At 42.8% G+C, this 16,863-nt stretch overlaps 2 protein-coding genes across 8 annotated transcripts in view; one reads left to right on the top strand and one right to left on the bottom strand.

The window, feature by feature from the left end:
* The window catches only part of LRRC34 (leucine rich repeat containing 34), a 21,670-nt gene extending 5,379 nt beyond the window's left edge, over nucleotides 1–16,291 (top strand). The window contains exons 7-12 of one of the 6 annotated variants that reach the window (XR_004358778.1): nucleotides 294–389; nucleotides 1,732–1,886; nucleotides 1,978–2,133; nucleotides 3,215–3,341; nucleotides 4,447–4,546; nucleotides 16,056–16,291. Coding sequence is in view for 3 of the 6 variants with exons in the window: in XM_032697630.1 (XP_032553521.1) it covers nucleotides 294–389; nucleotides 1,732–1,886; nucleotides 1,978–2,133; nucleotides 3,215–3,341; nucleotides 3,617–3,820 (738 nt within the window). In the remaining 3 variants the exon portion in view is untranslated. Of the gene's footprint in view, nucleotides 1–293; nucleotides 390–1,731; nucleotides 1,887–1,977; nucleotides 2,134–3,214; nucleotides 3,342–3,616; nucleotides 4,053–4,446; nucleotides 4,547–4,964; nucleotides 5,207–16,055 lie in introns of those variants that run through there. The other 5 variants (XR_004358779.1, XR_004358777.1, XM_032697630.1 and 2 more) reach the window with 5 other exon arrangements.
* On the bottom strand, nucleotides 6,093–16,863 carry MYNN (myoneurin). Of its 2 annotated transcripts, none has more exons than XM_032697627.1 (8): nucleotides 16,796–16,863; nucleotides 16,018–16,316; nucleotides 14,194–15,008; nucleotides 12,673–12,832; nucleotides 11,832–12,010; nucleotides 11,462–11,545; nucleotides 10,948–11,034; nucleotides 6,093–9,788 (listed from the first exon to the last, which is right to left on the bottom strand). In XM_032697627.1, exons 2-8 carry the CDS (start codon nucleotides 16,281–16,283, stop codon nucleotides 9,520–9,522), a joined length of 1,860 nt encoding a protein of 619 aa, XP_032553518.1. In that variant the 5' UTR covers nucleotides 16,284–16,316; nucleotides 16,796–16,863; the 3' UTR covers nucleotides 6,093–9,519. The 2 variants fall into 2 exon arrangements, with proteins under 2 accessions (XP_032553518.1, XP_032553519.1); XM_032697628.1 differs by lacking the exon at nucleotides 16,796–16,863 and adding an exon at nucleotides 16,402–16,532.

The raw sequence follows: 16,863 nt of genomic DNA, 5'->3' as shown, positions 1-16,863 counted from the left end.
AACTAAAATACAGGATCAATTAAATGGACAAATTAAATGGATCTTGAGATCCATTATTCTTGCTTTTTATTTTCTGAGTTGCCAAGTCATTTGTACTATTTAGTCTCATTCCACTCTACTCTTCCCTAGGCAGTTGGCATTGATATTGTCAGAAAATCTGTTAGGTGTCTCTAAGCAGTTGACTATTGTACTCTAGAGGACAGGGAGGCAGAAATAATAGTCATGGTAATTTGGCAGCTTGATCTATACATTAAATAGGTTTCTCTAAAGAGTTTATTTGTTTTCATTTCCAGGGCCTGAAGTGTCTGATAGCAATAGCCACAGCCCTGACTCAGAACAAATCCCTCAGAGCAATAAACCTAAATCGTCCCTTACTGTACAGCCAAGAGGTATGTGAGTGACTGTGGTGTCAGCTCAGAGAGGAGCATAAGCCAAGTCAGTGCTGATGTATTTATGGACATCTGAACTACACAGCTCTCTGGAATTTCTTGCAAACTGAAGCAAATGGTTGCAGAAATATTCTTTCTCTTTCTGTGCAGTCACCACCTGCCCCTGTTTAACTAGAAAGTTAAATTTTAAAAAATCTCTTTCTTGGTACATTTGTTAAATAATGGGCTGATGGAGGGGGGTTGGTATTGGAGAACAAAGTATTCCTTCTGCTGTTCCAGCATGGAGTTTCCTGCATTGCTCAGCAAACTGAGGGAGAAATGCTGTTTAGCAGGAAATGAGGGGAAGCACAAAGGGCTGCTGTTTACCTGAGTCTAAAGAAGAAAGACACACTGCAGCAACCCCCCACCTTCCCTGGGCTGGGGGCTTTGGCTGTTTCACTGTGTGTGGCTGGTGCTGCTCAGCTCATGGCTGTAGAGTGAGGGCTGTGGTGGATTCACCTGCCTGGCAGAAGTTCCCAGGTGTCAGTGATAGGAACAGTGTTTTCCTGATTGCACGAAGGCCAGATCTTCCTCAGTTCCCTAAGGTGAATTTAACAGTTTAAACAGATTTCAGTTGTTTCTTTTCTACTAAGACAGCTTTAGAAGTCAATTTAAACTACTACTATTGAAAACAGAGGCCAGTAAAGACCTGGTCTGGATATGTCAGAGACTATTGCCACTGTTTCCACCTTCAACTCTATTATTTTCTGAGGCCTCTGGGTTGTTCCCTTATTTTTGACTCACAGTACTCACTGTTATTTTGTTAACTAAACATGCCAACTTGAGAACAAACTTTCTTTGTCTTACAGTGACAGGACATATTTTTTCCCACAGCAGTCCTGTTTCCTTTTCATAAAACCACAGGATCATTAATGTTGGAAAAAAACAGCAGGATCATTGAGTCCAAACTTTGACCAATTCTTTCTCTTATGAAAGCATAGATTAGCATCATGACAAAATACTTTCAGTGTTAGCAAAGACTGACTCAAACATTCAGGTTTTTAACAGCAATGACTGGAAGGAAAACTGATCAGACATAATGACTAAATGTTGATGCTTCTGATATTTGCAGGGATCTAGATAGTGCTGTAAATCTGCAAATATATTTCTAGTATTTTCTCTTTTTTTTTTCGTCTTCAGCCTTATCACAAGATGATGTTTCATGGCTGTTTTTATACAATATACAAAATAGAACACTACCGTTGACCAAATCTTGATGTTAGTTATGTATCTCACTTGTACTGAAGCAAGACCATGCCTTATCCTAAAGTTCAGCTTGGTAAAACTGAGTGTGTGTTTGTAGGAAGAGACCACAGTCCATATAGCTAAGATGTTGAAGATCAACTCTTCTCTCGTGGAGCTGCACTTGAGCAAGCATGAAATGAAAAACTTTGGTGTAGAGCGACTGTGTGAGGCCCTGTATGAAAACTCCAGCCTGAGATACCTTGACCTCAGCTGGTAAGAGTCATTAAGTGACATATCCATGACTAACAGAAATTAATTTTCTTAGCATCTATTTTTTTTTAAAATATGTGCATCTCTCTTTCAGTAACAAAATAACTTCTGATGGTGTAAAATTTTTGGGAGAGCTGCTAAAACGGAACCAAAGCCTGGTAATCCTGAATTTGAATGCAAACAGAATAGAAGATGTTGGAGCCACGTACCTGAGTGAAGCCTTGTCTTTGCACAACAGGACTCTGCAGGCGTTAGTATCTGCACAGTTTCCCCAGGGACTGCAGGTGTAGGGAACCTGGACTTGGCAGTGGCAGAACTGGCATCAAAGCTGTGTGCTTTGATGTTGATCAAAATAGGAAAGTCAGGAAGTTCCAAATGTTTTGGTCTATTTTTCCTTCTTGGGGAAAGAAACCTGCGAGTGAGAGACTGGGTGGGATTTCTTTACTAAGCTGCCAGGTGAGATGCCCCAAGACCTGTGGGACATCCTGGGGTGCTGGGGGTGAGCCTCAGGTCTGCTCAGATCTCCCACAGCTTTTCCAGTCGCTCTAAGAGGTGTGTGGGGGGAAGGCAATTAGATCTGTCACTTCTTTCTGCATCTTTAAAGAGCAGGTCCCTGTGGGGCACAAACGAAAACAAGAGCTGCAGGCCTTCAGAATTCTGAGATAATCAGATTCCACACAGGGATAAGGCACTATATTTGTTGATTCTGATCTTCAACACTTAGGAAAATCCTCTATTTAAGTTTGCTTCCGGGTGAACCCAGAAGAGCTGTAATCTCTCCACCAGGGCGTCTTTTGCAGCTGCGTTAAACCCTCTCGGGCAGGATGTAAAAGCTGATCAAAGGTGTTACCTGGAGCCATTAGTTTTAAGTAGCAGACTGAGGAGGTGGCGGCTCTGAGGTGCCTCTGAAAGCCTTCCAGGTTCTCTAACATAAAAATAACTGCCACTCCACAAAGATCAAAGCTTAGCCTGGATAAATGCCAAGGCTTGGGCTTCAAAGCAGACTAGAGATGAGACCTGGCCACCATGGAGCAAGTCACTGACACCGGGGAACTCAAGAGTGAACAACCTTGGCTGCATGAGCCTGGAGAAATAAAGCAAATCAGAGTCCAACTGCCTTTGGCAACCTGAAAAGGATATTATAGTAGGACTGGCCTTGATACAATAAAGAATTGTATTATTAATGACAAATATAGAAGTTCAAGATATATTATATAATAATAACATATAGAATAAGCATAAATCATAGTTAAACTCTTATTTTTAACTAAGAGATGTGAGTTCCATGGTCTGGCATGCACACTGTGTAACTGTTTTTCTCTGTCTGTCAGGTTGTCAGTAGTAAGCTGCAGTATAAGTGGCAAAGGACTTACAGCTCTTTCAAATGCAATCAAAGCAAACATGATACTTTCTTATATATACATCTGGGGGAACACATTTGATGAAGATGCTTGTATGGTAAGTGTTTGTTTCTGAACTCCTCTGAGAGGGTTGGGTTTTGTTCATTTGTTCCAATTTGTTTTTACCGTCGCTGGGTAGACTACAGCAATCAGTGAACAAGATACCTGATTTACTGGTTTTTTAAAAATTAATTATAACCTGGTGGTGCTGGATTGAGACAGTGGAGATCAGCATACTGAAGTGATTGAGTACTTACCGTGTGTTATCTTCTAGAGCCTTCACTGCAGTCAAAAAGAAATTTTATCTGTCATATTCCTGTTTTCATTTTTCAGTCATTTTCAGAGTTAATTCAGATGGGTCGCCTGAATCCCAACTGCACAGACGTGGCCCCGTACGAGGTGGACGGGCAAGCTCAGCTGGCAGAGCTGTCCCACGGCCTCCAGAGGGAATACTACTGGGCCCCACGGCACAGGGTCGTGGCAGACAGTGCTGCCAATGCCAGCCTGGGACTTGTAGCTGTTTCAGAGTATCTGTGAGTGAGGCAGCAGCTCAGTGCACTCCACAGGTCTGAGCTTTGCCTGTCTGGTTTCTAGTAAAATAAATATCAGTGTCAGATTTGCTTCATGTTGTTTCTTCAGGTTTAAGTCTAAAAGAAATCTAAAACTGCTTGAAATGGCAAAATGATAAAATATTGAACAAATGACCTTCAAATTCAGTGCTAAATAATGCCCAGTCTATGGAGAGTCTATTACTATGAAAAAGTTTACACCCAGGCAGAGCACACTGACAAAAGCTGACACTTAGGGACATTTTTAAACCAAGGTAAGTGAACTTAAGCATTAAGCCACAATCATGGTGGATCTTCAAAGCTAGTGAATGCAGTTTACTGGGATATACATGGAATTTTGATTAACTTGCAGCCTGTACTTGTTTCTTGCACTACAAGTAGGAACCACAACCAACCCTGGTGCCATTATTTCTTCCTATCTCTTGAAAACTGTCTAAAAACTTTTCTATCATTATAGCCCTGTGGCAACTCCTGCACATGAGTTGCATTTAATGGCAGTTAAACATTGTTTAAAGATTTGGATGCAGACTTTGTAGAAGTTTGGGAATCACTCAGCTTGTTACCTTTTTCCATCCACTCTGCTCATCCCTGCAGAAGTGACTCCATTTATGCTCCTAAATAGAAAAAGCCACCAAACAGAGTCATGGATTATCCTGCTCTCATATCTATGAGATCCAAGTATGAAGAGAAAAAGGTAAGGAAGTAATTTTACCAATAACAGCTGAGAACCAGCAATGCAACTGCTGCTGTTCTGACTCTGTATTATCACAGTGGGAGATGCACTGACACCCCTTCCCCAGCTGAAATGACCAAGGCAGTTGTGAGAGCTGCTCTGTGTGTATGTGGAGGTTTTTTGCCGTTTGATTGCTTTTTTTTCTCATTGTCCCTTGCCTCCACCCCCCCACACAAATGAGTCAGGCTCTGTTGCTCCAAAAAGCACCTGATATCACAAGAGGCCTTAGAGGTAAGCCCAGAGCAGGTATGTTTGTCCTACACACCTGCACAGGACTCTCCTGACCTGCAGCCCCCGTGTTAAGCACAAAGTCCGTGTGTCACACACTGTGAACACCCTGTTTTAGAGGGGAGCTTATATTTTAACTATTGTTAAACAGGAAGGACGGAGCAACGAGAACAAAAGTTGAGGATACACTGGACGTGGTTGTTTGAGAAGAATCTGCAAGCTGTGAACATTTCTAAGTTTTTAAACAATTAGATAAGCCTGGATTGGTATTTTTCCCCAGTGTTGCTGCTCTGGGACATAGCAGGTTACACTCTGATAGTCTACAGAGAGCCCTCTCATTACTGAGACACTGGTGACAGAATTTCTTGTCAGAAGGACCACTAAAAGACTCAGATTAAGGTATTTTTTTCCACGTATCTTTCTTTCCGTTGTCTGGTATATGAAATTCAGACTAGTTTCACTGCCCAAATTAATCTTTAATTTACTCGTATGAATGACATTCATTAATCTGCCCTGGTAGTGGGGAACCAACTCTTCCAAGAGCAGTATTTTATTTTTAGTGGTGTGGTTAAGATGGCAACAATATCATACACAAAATGTGTCAGGATAAATGGCATCTACTTTCAAAAGTGCTGGTGTATGTGTTTGAAATATTTGCACTCTATCTGACCCCTTGTTTAACAGCAACATGCTCAGCCTAGAAGAGCACTCTGCATTATTGACAATACCCATAAAACCAGCTCATGTGTTACAGTTTACTTTTATATTCTCTTGTAAGTAAAGGTTGCAGAGTAATTCCTACTGAATTCTGTATAAACAGCTTCCTAAAAACTAAAATAAGTATTTGTGCCTAACCCTGTATTGCTTAAAGAAAACTATGCCAGAGACTGCTATTGCTTTTCTTTCTCTGAAAACCAAACCTTGACATCTTGTAAGAATTTATCTTGTGTTCTTTGGAATGAGAGAATTTACACAGGCTAGAATCTTTTGCCATGTTCTAAGTTATTTTAGTAGCTAAAGCAAGCATAGTCCTGCTCTGAAAACCATCCTTCCAGCTTTCAGAACTTGCTCTACTTTTCTGAAAGACAGAATCTTTGCCCCAGTTTCAAAGGGAAGGAAAATGACTGATCCAGCTGGGCAGTAGTACAGCACAGGTCCCCTAAAGCCCACCCTGTGCTCCAAGGGCCCCCGTGGTCCTTGTTCCAGGGTGCTGTGAGGGGGGTGATGTCTGACTGTTTCCCTCTTGCTATTGGTGCAGTCATAAACAGGAGACACAAGGTGAGGGAAAATTACAAAACAAGTTTATTAAAGTCTAACATAAAACACTTCAGGCTAAATATGTACAACCCCCTCCCTTCCCAGGGGATTATAAAATTGAGAGTTGAGGTATATACAAATAACAGAGGAAAAAATTGTATATACATGACATACTTTAAAAATAATTTAACCAAAAAAATCAGTTATTAGTCCTTATCTGAACTTAATTCTGCAAGGCTTATTGAGCCTCTTCGGGATCACAGCCCTGAAATCCTTCATGTGGGACTTGTCTGTACTTGAAAATTGCTCTTTAACAAATGATATCAGAAAGGTTGTCATGCTTTGTGCCCACTTATGGGCACAAATTTGGAAGTAAATGTCATACGAGGAGCTATTCTCACCTAAATATTTCCAAGCAGCCAATTCAGAGATTTCTAGATGCAGAGAAGCTGTTCAGGCAAAACTGACTGAAACAACAGACAGCTCGTGTCCTTGTCTCCAAATGACTGTTAACAGAGTTATTAGAATTCCTTCTTTCCTTTTGCAAGGAGACGTCTGCCTACAAAGATTCCATGCTTTCCCATATTAATCCCTTACAGAAATGACCAATACTGTTATGAGCCTTGTACCTCCCAAATGAACCCAGAATCCCTAAGCCTAGGACTTCAGATGGGCAGCTGATTTCCATGCATCTATTGGCAAAAGGTACAGTCCAGACCTACAGCCTGAACACATCTACAAATATATTTTTATATATATATACTTAAAATCTATATTCTAGTAAATGAATACAGTTTGTAGAGATCATACCTCAGCAGCTGAGATATCTTCATGAAAAATGAGGCTAAAAATCAAGATTCTCAGATGGGGACTCGAGAGTGCAGGTCACTAAATTATTGCTCCAAGACAAAACTACAAGCCTGTGTATTCTATTAAGAAAGGTTAAAATTGTTGTCTTGTAAAAAATAATGATTATCTTCTTGTCTATAAAGAAAACTAAATGACTAATAAAGCAAGTGTTACTGTTATAAGTATCTAAACAAATCCTGTATAAATCTAAGCACTGTATTTTTTAAAAAAGTCTGAAATCTAAGAATACAGTAACAAGCTATAATTTTAGAAATATAAAACCAGTCCAAACAAACATTGTTATGGAATGCATTTTCTACGTAGGAATGTAATTATTTTTTAGGTTTCTTTCCAGAGCTAGTTCTCTCTCATGGTCATTTATCCTGGACATGTTTATCTTCAGCTACTTTTCCTCAGGGAACAGCAGCATATCGTTAGTTTGTCTTCCAAACCTATTTAGATATGGAAGTTATCAGTTGTAGGGTGTTTTCTTTCTCAGTATTCATGACTAAGCCTATGTCTGTCCCAAGATTTCTGCTCTGTTTTCAGAGAGAGAGAAAGTAAAGAGGAAGCTTAGGACAAGATAAACACACTAAAGATCCCGATCTTTGGGGTTCTTCAGTCTTAAATGGCAAGGCTAAGGAATCCTTCAGGGGCTACAGCAACAGCAGCTAAAAAAGAAAAAAGGGGAGGAAAAGGGGAAATGCCAAAGAAACAGGAAAAAAATACCAGAGAACTTCATCCTTTGTCTTCTGCTAGTGTTATGAACATCAGCTGTTCATAAATGTTGTAGGACAGGGAGATAAAGAAATTAAAGGTCAGGCAGGTCCATCAATGATCAGCTCCAGTGGACAGAGTGAGAGATTCCTGAATTAAGGATGTTCCCATTGAACATGGCTGTACTCCTGCTGTCCATGGCAGACTTTATCAGCAAATTTACCATATATTAAAGCATAAAATATGATCAAGCAGCAGGTTTTAAACGTGGCATATACTAAGATGATCAACACAAAGCAAAAGGTCTATTACTTTACAAGTACAAACATGTAGGAAGAAAAAAAATAAATCTATAGTCATGGTCAGGAGTCAAGGGATCACTCGCAGAATATTTAAATGAAACCCTACAAGAAATTTTTCATGAGTCTGTTTAATTAAGGTGCAGATTAATTATTACTCCATGTAGAACAGGATCAGTTAAGAGGTATCTCCTATGCTTTTCTATTTATCAGTGTCTGGACACAAGGCATCAGTGGAAATAAATGCTAGCACCAAGTAAATAACCAACAAAGTACAGCTCTAAATGCATTGTTGGTACAGTATGATCACTGTTTCATTACTATTTGATGATTACTTAGATAATGCTTACATTGCTAATGGCACAAACTGGCAAAACAGAGTAGGAGAGTACTCCTACGGTCACCTAGTCTTTTATGACCCTACCAAGACACTAAAAATGTTGCTTTTTAACTATGTCTGTTGCTAGGAATAAAACATATCTTTGTATGGGCCTTGCTAGGTACCAGTTTTGTGCATTTACTGTGGACAAGTGACATGAGAGTTAAAGCAATACACAAAAAATTCAATTAAATCAGTCACACTCTAACAAAATCTCCCCTGGAAGAATATCCATCTGCTCTGCTGTATTAGTCTTTAATACCCCCTCATGTAGTGTTCACTTACTATTTTCACAGTGAAGGGCAGGATTTATTTCCTCTTCTGGACCTCCTGTCTAGCACAAGAAGCAGCACTACAGTAAAAAAAGGACTATGAAGCTCTCATTGACACCTCACAAATTAAGTCACTGCATCTTTTTGTCTCATCTACAACCTGCATGTTCCAGCTCTCCTTTTGTTGCTGTTTGTGCCAAACCCGGGGCAGTTTAGGGATGTGAACAATAAATCTGGGACAAGATATGACAATGCTGGATTGACTTAAACAAACAAACAAAGGCAACTTGTTGGAAAGAAGACCCATTAGTTTCTATGCCATTAGGACCCTCTGACTTGCCACACTACAGAAAGAAATTAACCTTCCCTTACTTGTCTTGTCAGGAAAATACACTCAAACCTTTTTTACCCTCTGGTCAGGCTTCACCTGCAGATGGCACTTCTGGCAGCCAGCAGCAAATCTTTGCAAGCACCTCAGCAGAGCCCTGACCGACCTTCCCCATGGACCATTCCAGCACCTTGGGAGTGCAGGCTTATGAATACAGCCAAATTATGACTTTCCCTTGCACCTCTGGGTTAATATTCTTAAACTATCAAATATGGCTTAAAATATCTGTTCTCAAGTGACATTGTGACACATCAAATCAGCAGAAACATGGGAGGAGATCTCCAAAACACATTAACATACATAACAGAGAATTCTTAAGGCAGGTGTTGCTGGAAAGGAATCGTCTCCTAGAAATCAGTGTTAACTGCAAATAGAAATCTGATTGTAGATTAGCACAATTCAGCACTGCACGATGGAGATGCCTTACAGGTGTCTTTACACAAAGGGAAAACAAAGAATAAGTCCAATTCAAAGAGCGTGACTGCTTGTTTGATCATGTGCATCTTACCAAACGTTTGCAGGTTCGCTACCAAACTACTGCTCTGTCAGTACAACTGCTGCAAGAAAATGAACTGAGGTTCTGAGTATCCAGTCACAGCAGATCTCAGCAATGTTTCTGATGAAGGGGACTGGCTCCCTGTCACGGGAAGCAGCATCTGGTGGTCTTCAGTCCCAATGGGAAGAGGAAGTGCTAAAGACATCTCAGAGGGTTTCACATCTATGGACTCCGACAAAGGACTTTTCTGACTCTGAATGGATTCTTGTTCATTGAAAGAATTATCAAGTGCATTAGAATCGGGGGGAGTTTCGGGTCCTGAGGAAAAGACAAAAAAAAAAAGATCTGTTTAAAAGTTCCTGCGCAAATTCTGCAAATTCCTTCTCAACTGACTGTCAAAGCCAACACTTGGTGTGTCCTAGGCTGCCTGGACAGCTGGGATACCAGTGGCTTCCATCTGCTGGAAAGCCAGAGCAAGCTGTAAATACAGTGTAGGCACTGGGAGTCACATCTGCTGCTGCTTGTAGTGTGACAACCAGAAGGATGATGCATTCCAACCTGATCTCTACTTGGCATGGTACAGGAGATAACAAATCCTTAACATCACAGTGAACGAAGGACCTTTAAAAAATGTAGTTATGAAAGTTTCTTTGAGATTTTCCACCCCAGAAAATCTCGGAACCAGAGCCACAGCCAAGCATCCTTTTTTAACTAAGGTAGCAATGTACAATGTATCATTTATCCATAAACTTCTTCGGAAGAAAATATTTGTTAACTCCATTCCAGCCAGACACATTATAGATTTTATCCAGTCACCTGAGAAATGACTTTCTATTCCTAATTGAAATCTCTGTTAATGGGCTCCTCGCTGCCTTCCTGTTTGAACGCAGCCTGACACAGCTCTTGGATGGCTCTCTGATTAAACCACACTGGATATCTGACCCTTCCTCTTTCAAATCATGCTCCAAAGCCTGTTCTTTCAGTGCTGGGGCACTTCTGTCTGCCTTCTGTCTCTCCATGAGAGCTGGCCTGCCTTGGCAGCTCTCCCAGCTCACACCCTCGGGCTCTGCCGGGCCCCCTCCACACTTAATGCTGCTCTCCCCTCACCCCCGGCTTCCTGCTGCACTGGGGCCTTCCTAAATTCAAATCTGTCTCTGCACATGGCTCTTGCTTTCTCATTCTCTCCCTCCCAATCCAGATGGGCACAGATACCTATTATTCCTCTTTCCATATGACAGAGGCAGGGATTTATGGCCAATACACAAGGATGGACAGACGAGGTGTACAGAGGCACTCCTAAACAAGGCTGGATACCTGAACATCTCTAAAGCAGATGCTTTTGGCTCTAAAAGAGAGCTATTATCCAAAAATCTTTTATTTTCTAATTTTAGGCCTGCATGAGCAAAAAGATTTATTCAGCACTGGAGGCAAAAGAGCTGATATAGTTCCTTAATCTTTCTTTGCACAAAGAACTCACCTGCATGAACTTTCGTTTTGTGCTTCTTTAGATTTTTTATATCTGTGTAAGAATTTCCACACATTTCACAGATAAATGGTCTTTCACCTGAAAAATATTGGTTTGGTAGTTAGAACAATCTTGACATTGAAAGAAAATACAGTTAGAGATGCAGGATAACGGATTTCAATGTTGTATTTTAAAACACAACTTTGTAACTCTTTAGTTTGTCTGTGTGTCTGTATTCAGAATAAAACTATTTCCAGAATAACAGTTTAAAATAAAGCAAGAAGACCTTAAAAATTTAAAGTAAAGCCTTGATCATACATCAACACCTATGCTGGTGCAAAGATACTACTCTGAAAAAGGCAATTAAAAAAAAATGAATGACTTTTTTCTTTACATTATGTTAGCCCAGAGATGCACAAATTAAGAAAATCTGCTACTTTCAGGTACAGCCCAATACAGTGCATTTTAAAGGCAAAAGGGTAGAATATAATTTATAGTGCAGGAAGCAGCTTGTCCGAAAACTGACCTGTATGGGACCGAAAATGTTTATTGAGCTCTCCAGAGGAAATAAAACTCTTTTCACAAATGCCACAGATATATGGCTTCTCTCCTAAAGGAAACACAAGGACTCTGTTATTTCAATACATAAACCAGAATACACACAGAGAACAAATCAAACTGAAATGGAGGAAACGTCCAGTGGGAGAAAGAGCTCCCTAAACTGGAATCAGAGGGAAAAAAACATGAGAAAGGAACTAGATGACAATTCCAGAGGTAAATTCTGTGTCATTACCCATCTCCAGCCCTTCTGCAGGATCCAGCCCTCCCTGGCCAGGCCTGTTTGTGCTCCGTCCCTTGCAGGTCCCTTCCAGCTCTGGGATTCTGTCCCCCCTTACCTGTGTGTTTCCGGGAATGGGTGATGAGGGAGCTGGAGACAGCAAAGGCTTTCCCACAGCTGTCACACACGTAGGGCTTCTCCCCGGTGTGGCGCCGGACGTGGTAGGTGAGGGTGCTGGCCTGGGCAAAGCGCTGCCCGCACCGGTCACACACGTACGGCTTCTCCCCGCTGTGCTTCCTGAAAAACAACACCCCAGTCACCTCCAGGAGGGAAGGGAAGCAGCACCCACTGCAGAAGAACCTGCCTCAGTTAGTGCGTCATCCCCAAAGCTCCTTCTGCTAATGGTCTGGGATACAGCAGAGATGTAACAACTGAGCCTGCAGTTCTTGTGGAGTGAAACTCATGGCCTGTTCCATCTGGGATCAGCACATCCGTGATTTCCACGGCAGCTGGACTGAAATACAGGCCCTGCATGTGTAACATGCACCATGGGAACTCAGCATGCTTTGCATTTTAGTGAAAGACAAGATGACAATTCCCAACAAGGGAATACCATTCCTGCTTCTGCCAAAAATGCTGAAAGCCACACACAGACAGCAGCAAGAACTGCTCTGTCACTTCCCACCACGGAACTCTCTGGTGCTGCAAGCAGTTTAAAACAAACCCTGTGCCCCTGCCACAGGGATACCAGTGCACAGGCCGCAACATTCATACAGCACAAATCTCCTCCCTAATGAGCAAGTACATCCATGGAACTATTCTGTTAGGCACTGTGAGAGAAGTCCCATGAGAAAAGAGGGAGAAATGCCAAAATTATGTGAATGTGCTCACACTGGAGTAAAGGATTCTATTTAAACAGACCCAAGGACAAGCATTTGCAGGATCTCCCTCGTGCCCACCTGGCGTGAATCTTCAGGTTGCTCGAGGTTGCAAACTGCAGGTTGCAGACGTCACATTTGTAGGGTTTCTCCTCTCCGTGATGCATCCGGCTGTGGAACACCAGCTGGCACTTCTGAGCAAAGCCCTTGTCACACAGTTCACACTTGTATGGCTTCTCCCCTGGTGAAAAGGAACACCCTTGTGCTCTCTGTATTTACCTAAGAAAGCTTTGCAATCCATGACCCGAGCAGAGCTCAGGTGTCTGTTCTAATACTTCACAGCGGATAACGAGACTATTTTGTAACACGTTATGTTTGTGGGGAAAAAAAAGGTAATAATGTTTTTAATAGTGCCACTTTCTCCACATTATTTTAAGAATGCTGCTACCACGTTTTCAGACTTTTTGCTGGTTAAGTCTATTCATCATTCAAAATACTCAAGATGAACCAGTAAATCATCTGTTTTCTCTTGCCTGTCCAACAGTAACAAATCTCTTTCATAGAAAGTCTTCAATGTACAGTCTAATGCTCACTAATTTCTTGTTAGTGTCTGCTGCAGAATGCTGCAGGTACTTCTCTGACTAGTCATGTTCTCTTAGTGCTGAACAGTCTCCTGCAAGGGCTCGTGCAACTCTGCAGGCCCAGATGACAGAAAAAAATGCCTTTCTCTGCCATTCTGTGGCAGTGCACAACCAAACCACAAACTCAACAATTCACAAGTATATTGTGTACATAAAATCTTCAAAAGTAAAAGTATTAGACATCTAATGTGCCACGTAGCAACCAACACCATGGAATTCCCTACCCACTCATGCAGAAATTCCCAGGACAATACCCTCAGAAGTACAAAGTACAGATGACATTCCTACCAGCACCATCCCTGAATTCTGCTCACAGTCAGGCTCCAGTAACTTGTTGTTCATCATCTTTTTAAGTCAGACATGTTGTTTTAAAATGCTTAAGTGTTTCTAACTGATTTCTCTTTGATGCTTGATATGACGCAAACTCCTGGTAATGTTACTGAATGCAACATCGCACATTCCTGCTGTATTTTTACTAAAGGAAATCCCAGATGCTGTAGTAATTCAGCAAACTTCCCTACCTGTTTTTGAAGACCCTAAGGGACAAGTTATTTGTAACAAGATTGCATTTTTTCCCCACTTTTGTTCTCAAACATGTATTATGTTTTAAAGCTTAAAAAAAAGCAAGAGGAATTCTGGTATCAAGTACAGCAAGATTTTCATGCTCTACTGACGGTAGCTTTTGGCACTCCATCACTCTACAGAGCTAAAGCCAGCTCTTCTGAGTCTCTCCAGAAATCAAGATGCTCAGACTTATAAAGTCCTCTCTAGCTACTAAAAGTAGAAACTATGATTTTGTACTGAAAAATGCTGAAACATTTCCTGCTACCAGGATATCAGTACTATCCCAACAAACAAAATTTCAGGAGGAAGGAGTCAGAATGCAAAGATCTTTCTAGTCCTGCGTTCAGAGGCTGTGTGTGATTTCAGGTCTCCACAGCCCACGAGGCCAAAGTCTTACCTGTGTGAGTTCTTACATGTGTTTTCAGCTGATTGCACTGGGTGAATGCCTTCCCACACAGGTGACACACGTAGGGCTTCACCCCCTTGTGTATCCTCATGTGCCGACGGAGGCTGCTCGCCTCCGAGAACACTTTCCCACACGTGTTGCACACTGGCTTGGCTTTGGAGTACTTCTGGTCCAGCTCCTCTCCTGAGCTCTCCAGCTGGTAAGAGCCCTTGTCACTGGCTATGTTGGACATGCAGTGCTCCTTCAGGGCACAGCTCTGCTGAGGTTTCCCCCGTTTCTGTTTGGCTGCCATGGTCTGGGCCAGCACATCCTGCGCTGCCAGCGTCTCGCTCTCCCCCACGGCTGCCAGCTGCAACTCGGAGTTATCACTGCCCTGGGCAGCCTGCTCTGTTATCTGGGTGGCCAGTTTGTTTGCATCTAAAAACATCTCGATGGATGTGTTCTCGATCACATCGTTCTGATACGGGAGGGATTTATTCTCTGTGCTTTTGGGGGGGCTGAAATTCTTCTTCCGCTTTTTGGGTTGAGGCGATTTCTTTTCCAAAGCTGCTTTCTTTGCCAGGGGTTGAACCAGCTCTGCAGCAGCAGCAGCAGCAGCAGCATCTGCTTTCTCCCGATTATTGTAATCTCTGAGAGTCAGAAGGCAAGTCTGCTGATTCATTTCGACGTTCCCAGTGATACTGGATGTCTCTGTGGAAGAGGGATTAGCAATAAAAGCAAAGTCCTCCATCTTGATCTTGCATTTAGTGACCACTTCTTCCACTTTGAGATAGTCAGCAGCCTGGTGAATCTCTTTAACATTCCAGCTGCAAGGAAACAAGGCTTGGGTGAAACACTCCGGACAAAGAAAACATTTGTTCTGCACCGACTGTATCATGCAGGGACACAGAGCTACGGAAAAGTTACAGTGTCAGAAAATATAACTTTGAGACCACACAGCAAGGTCTGATCTCTCAGTGCTGCAGCAACACAGGGCTCTAGAATGTCTATTCCTCCTGAGCTGAAGTCATTGTCTAGTGGGGTCTGCACACCCTCGAACTGAGGATTTTTATTTCCATTACATGCCTTTGTAGAATTTTAAAAGTCAATTTGTAAGGTGGTGATGCTTATTGGACCAAAAAGCTCAGAAATCACAGCAGAAAGAGATAAAACACTGGAGAATAAAATGCATAAATTACCACCCCATAATCCTTCTGGTAAAAGTGTCAGGTAATTCACCAGCAGCAAATTCACCTCAGCAATTCTGTGAGGCAGGTATTAATCTTGTTTTATAAAACAATCTGCAAAGAGTCTTAATTCTGTATCAGCTGCACATAGACACCACTAACACCAAGGAAGTCCTCATTTAAACCACTACATTCTATTTTGCAGTTCCTACAACACAGGCCTTGATGGTTTAGAAAAAATTGATCCGGAAAAGGTGGCAACATGTACCATCAATGGGTACCACCAAATTTATGGATTTACAGCACTTTAAAGAGAGATCAATGGTAAACAACATAATTCTAACACTCTATTACACAGTAAATGCAGTTGAACAATAAGTAACCTGCACAATTACTCTCTGTACATGAATACAACTGTTTCAGCATCTTGTACCATATGAGCACTGGGTTCAAAAATATCACACAACACACCTTTGTTTTGGCACTCCTGGGTCATGTAGTATTTTAAAACATGCAAACAGACGAAATTCAAGTTGCTAATATGCATCACATCCACTGTTCCTCCAGAACTTAATACAAAGAATCCAGTTCTGCCTTACCACAAAGTTTATTTCCCTACTCCCTTCTCTCCTTTAACAGCATGAATTACCTGTCGAGGTTTAAGTTTCCCGTATAAATAAATTCCAGGAGCTTTTGGAAGCCATCAGCTTTCACTTGAGTCTGATCCAGGACAACATTATTGTCGGACGCGTCTCTGTAGAAGGCCCCGAAGTACTCGCTGAAGGAGGCGAGCACGTTCCTGTGCGCTTTGAACTGGAACTCCCCGATGACCACGGTGCAGTCGCAGAGGAATCCGGCCTCTCGCTGCTTGTTCAGCCTCTCCAGCAGGTGCTCACAGTGATGGGAATACTGCATTTTGGGAACGCGCTGCAGCCGCTCTGTTCTGACCTGTGAAAGCACAAAAATAATAATAAAAAAATTATTTACGTGCAAGCTGTCACTTTGTTTTGCCCTCAGCAGAGTTAATGATTACAAAAGAGTCAGTGTCCGTGATCACCGAGGGCAGTTTGAGTGGCAGTGGGATGGAGGATCCTCCCGGACTCGGGGAGCCGCCGGTTTTAGGACAGGGGGCGGGCAGAGGTTTTGTGCTCCGCCGGTCCCAGCCGCTGAGCAGTCCCGCCGTGTCACACCGGGCCCGGGGAAGCGCCCGAGCTCAGAGCCCCGCAGCTCGGACCGACCCGGGCACCGGCACCGGGCGGTCACCGGGCCGGGCTTTGGGGCCGCCGAGAGAGCGAACGAGGCGCGGGACCCGCAGCCCCGCGGCCGGACGGGTCGGAGCCCGCAGCGCCCTCCCCGGCCCCGCGTTCCCCGCTGTCTTCCCGGCGCTGCTCTCCCAGCCCGGCTCGGCCGCGGTGGCCCCCGCGCACCTGCGGAGGGAGGGAGGGAGGAGGGAGCGCTGCCTTCAGGCCGCCATGTCCCGGTGACGCCGCCGCCG

This window comes from Chiroxiphia lanceolata, chromosome 10 (genome assembly GCF_009829145.1).
Source record: "Chiroxiphia lanceolata isolate bChiLan1 chromosome 10, bChiLan1.pri, whole genome shotgun sequence".
Lineage (NCBI taxonomy): Eukaryota > Metazoa > Chordata > Aves > Passeriformes > Pipridae > Chiroxiphia > Chiroxiphia lanceolata.
The sequence above is the reverse complement of the archived record's forward strand: the minus strand, read 5'-3'. Positions and strand labels throughout refer to the sequence as shown.

Coding starts and splice junctions, on each gene's coding strand:
- MYNN (XM_032697627.1), bottom strand. CDS start 16,283: ATGCAGTATTCCCATCACTGTGAGCACCTGCTGGAGAGGCTGAACAAG. Junction 12,011..12,672: donor AACCTGAAGATTCACGCCAG/GTGGGCACGAGG, acceptor GTTGTTTTTCAG/GAAGCACAGCGGGGAGAAGC. Junction 11,035..11,461: donor ACATTTTCGGTCCCATACAG/GTCAGTTTTCGG, acceptor AATATTTTTCAG/GTGAAAGACCATTTATCTGT.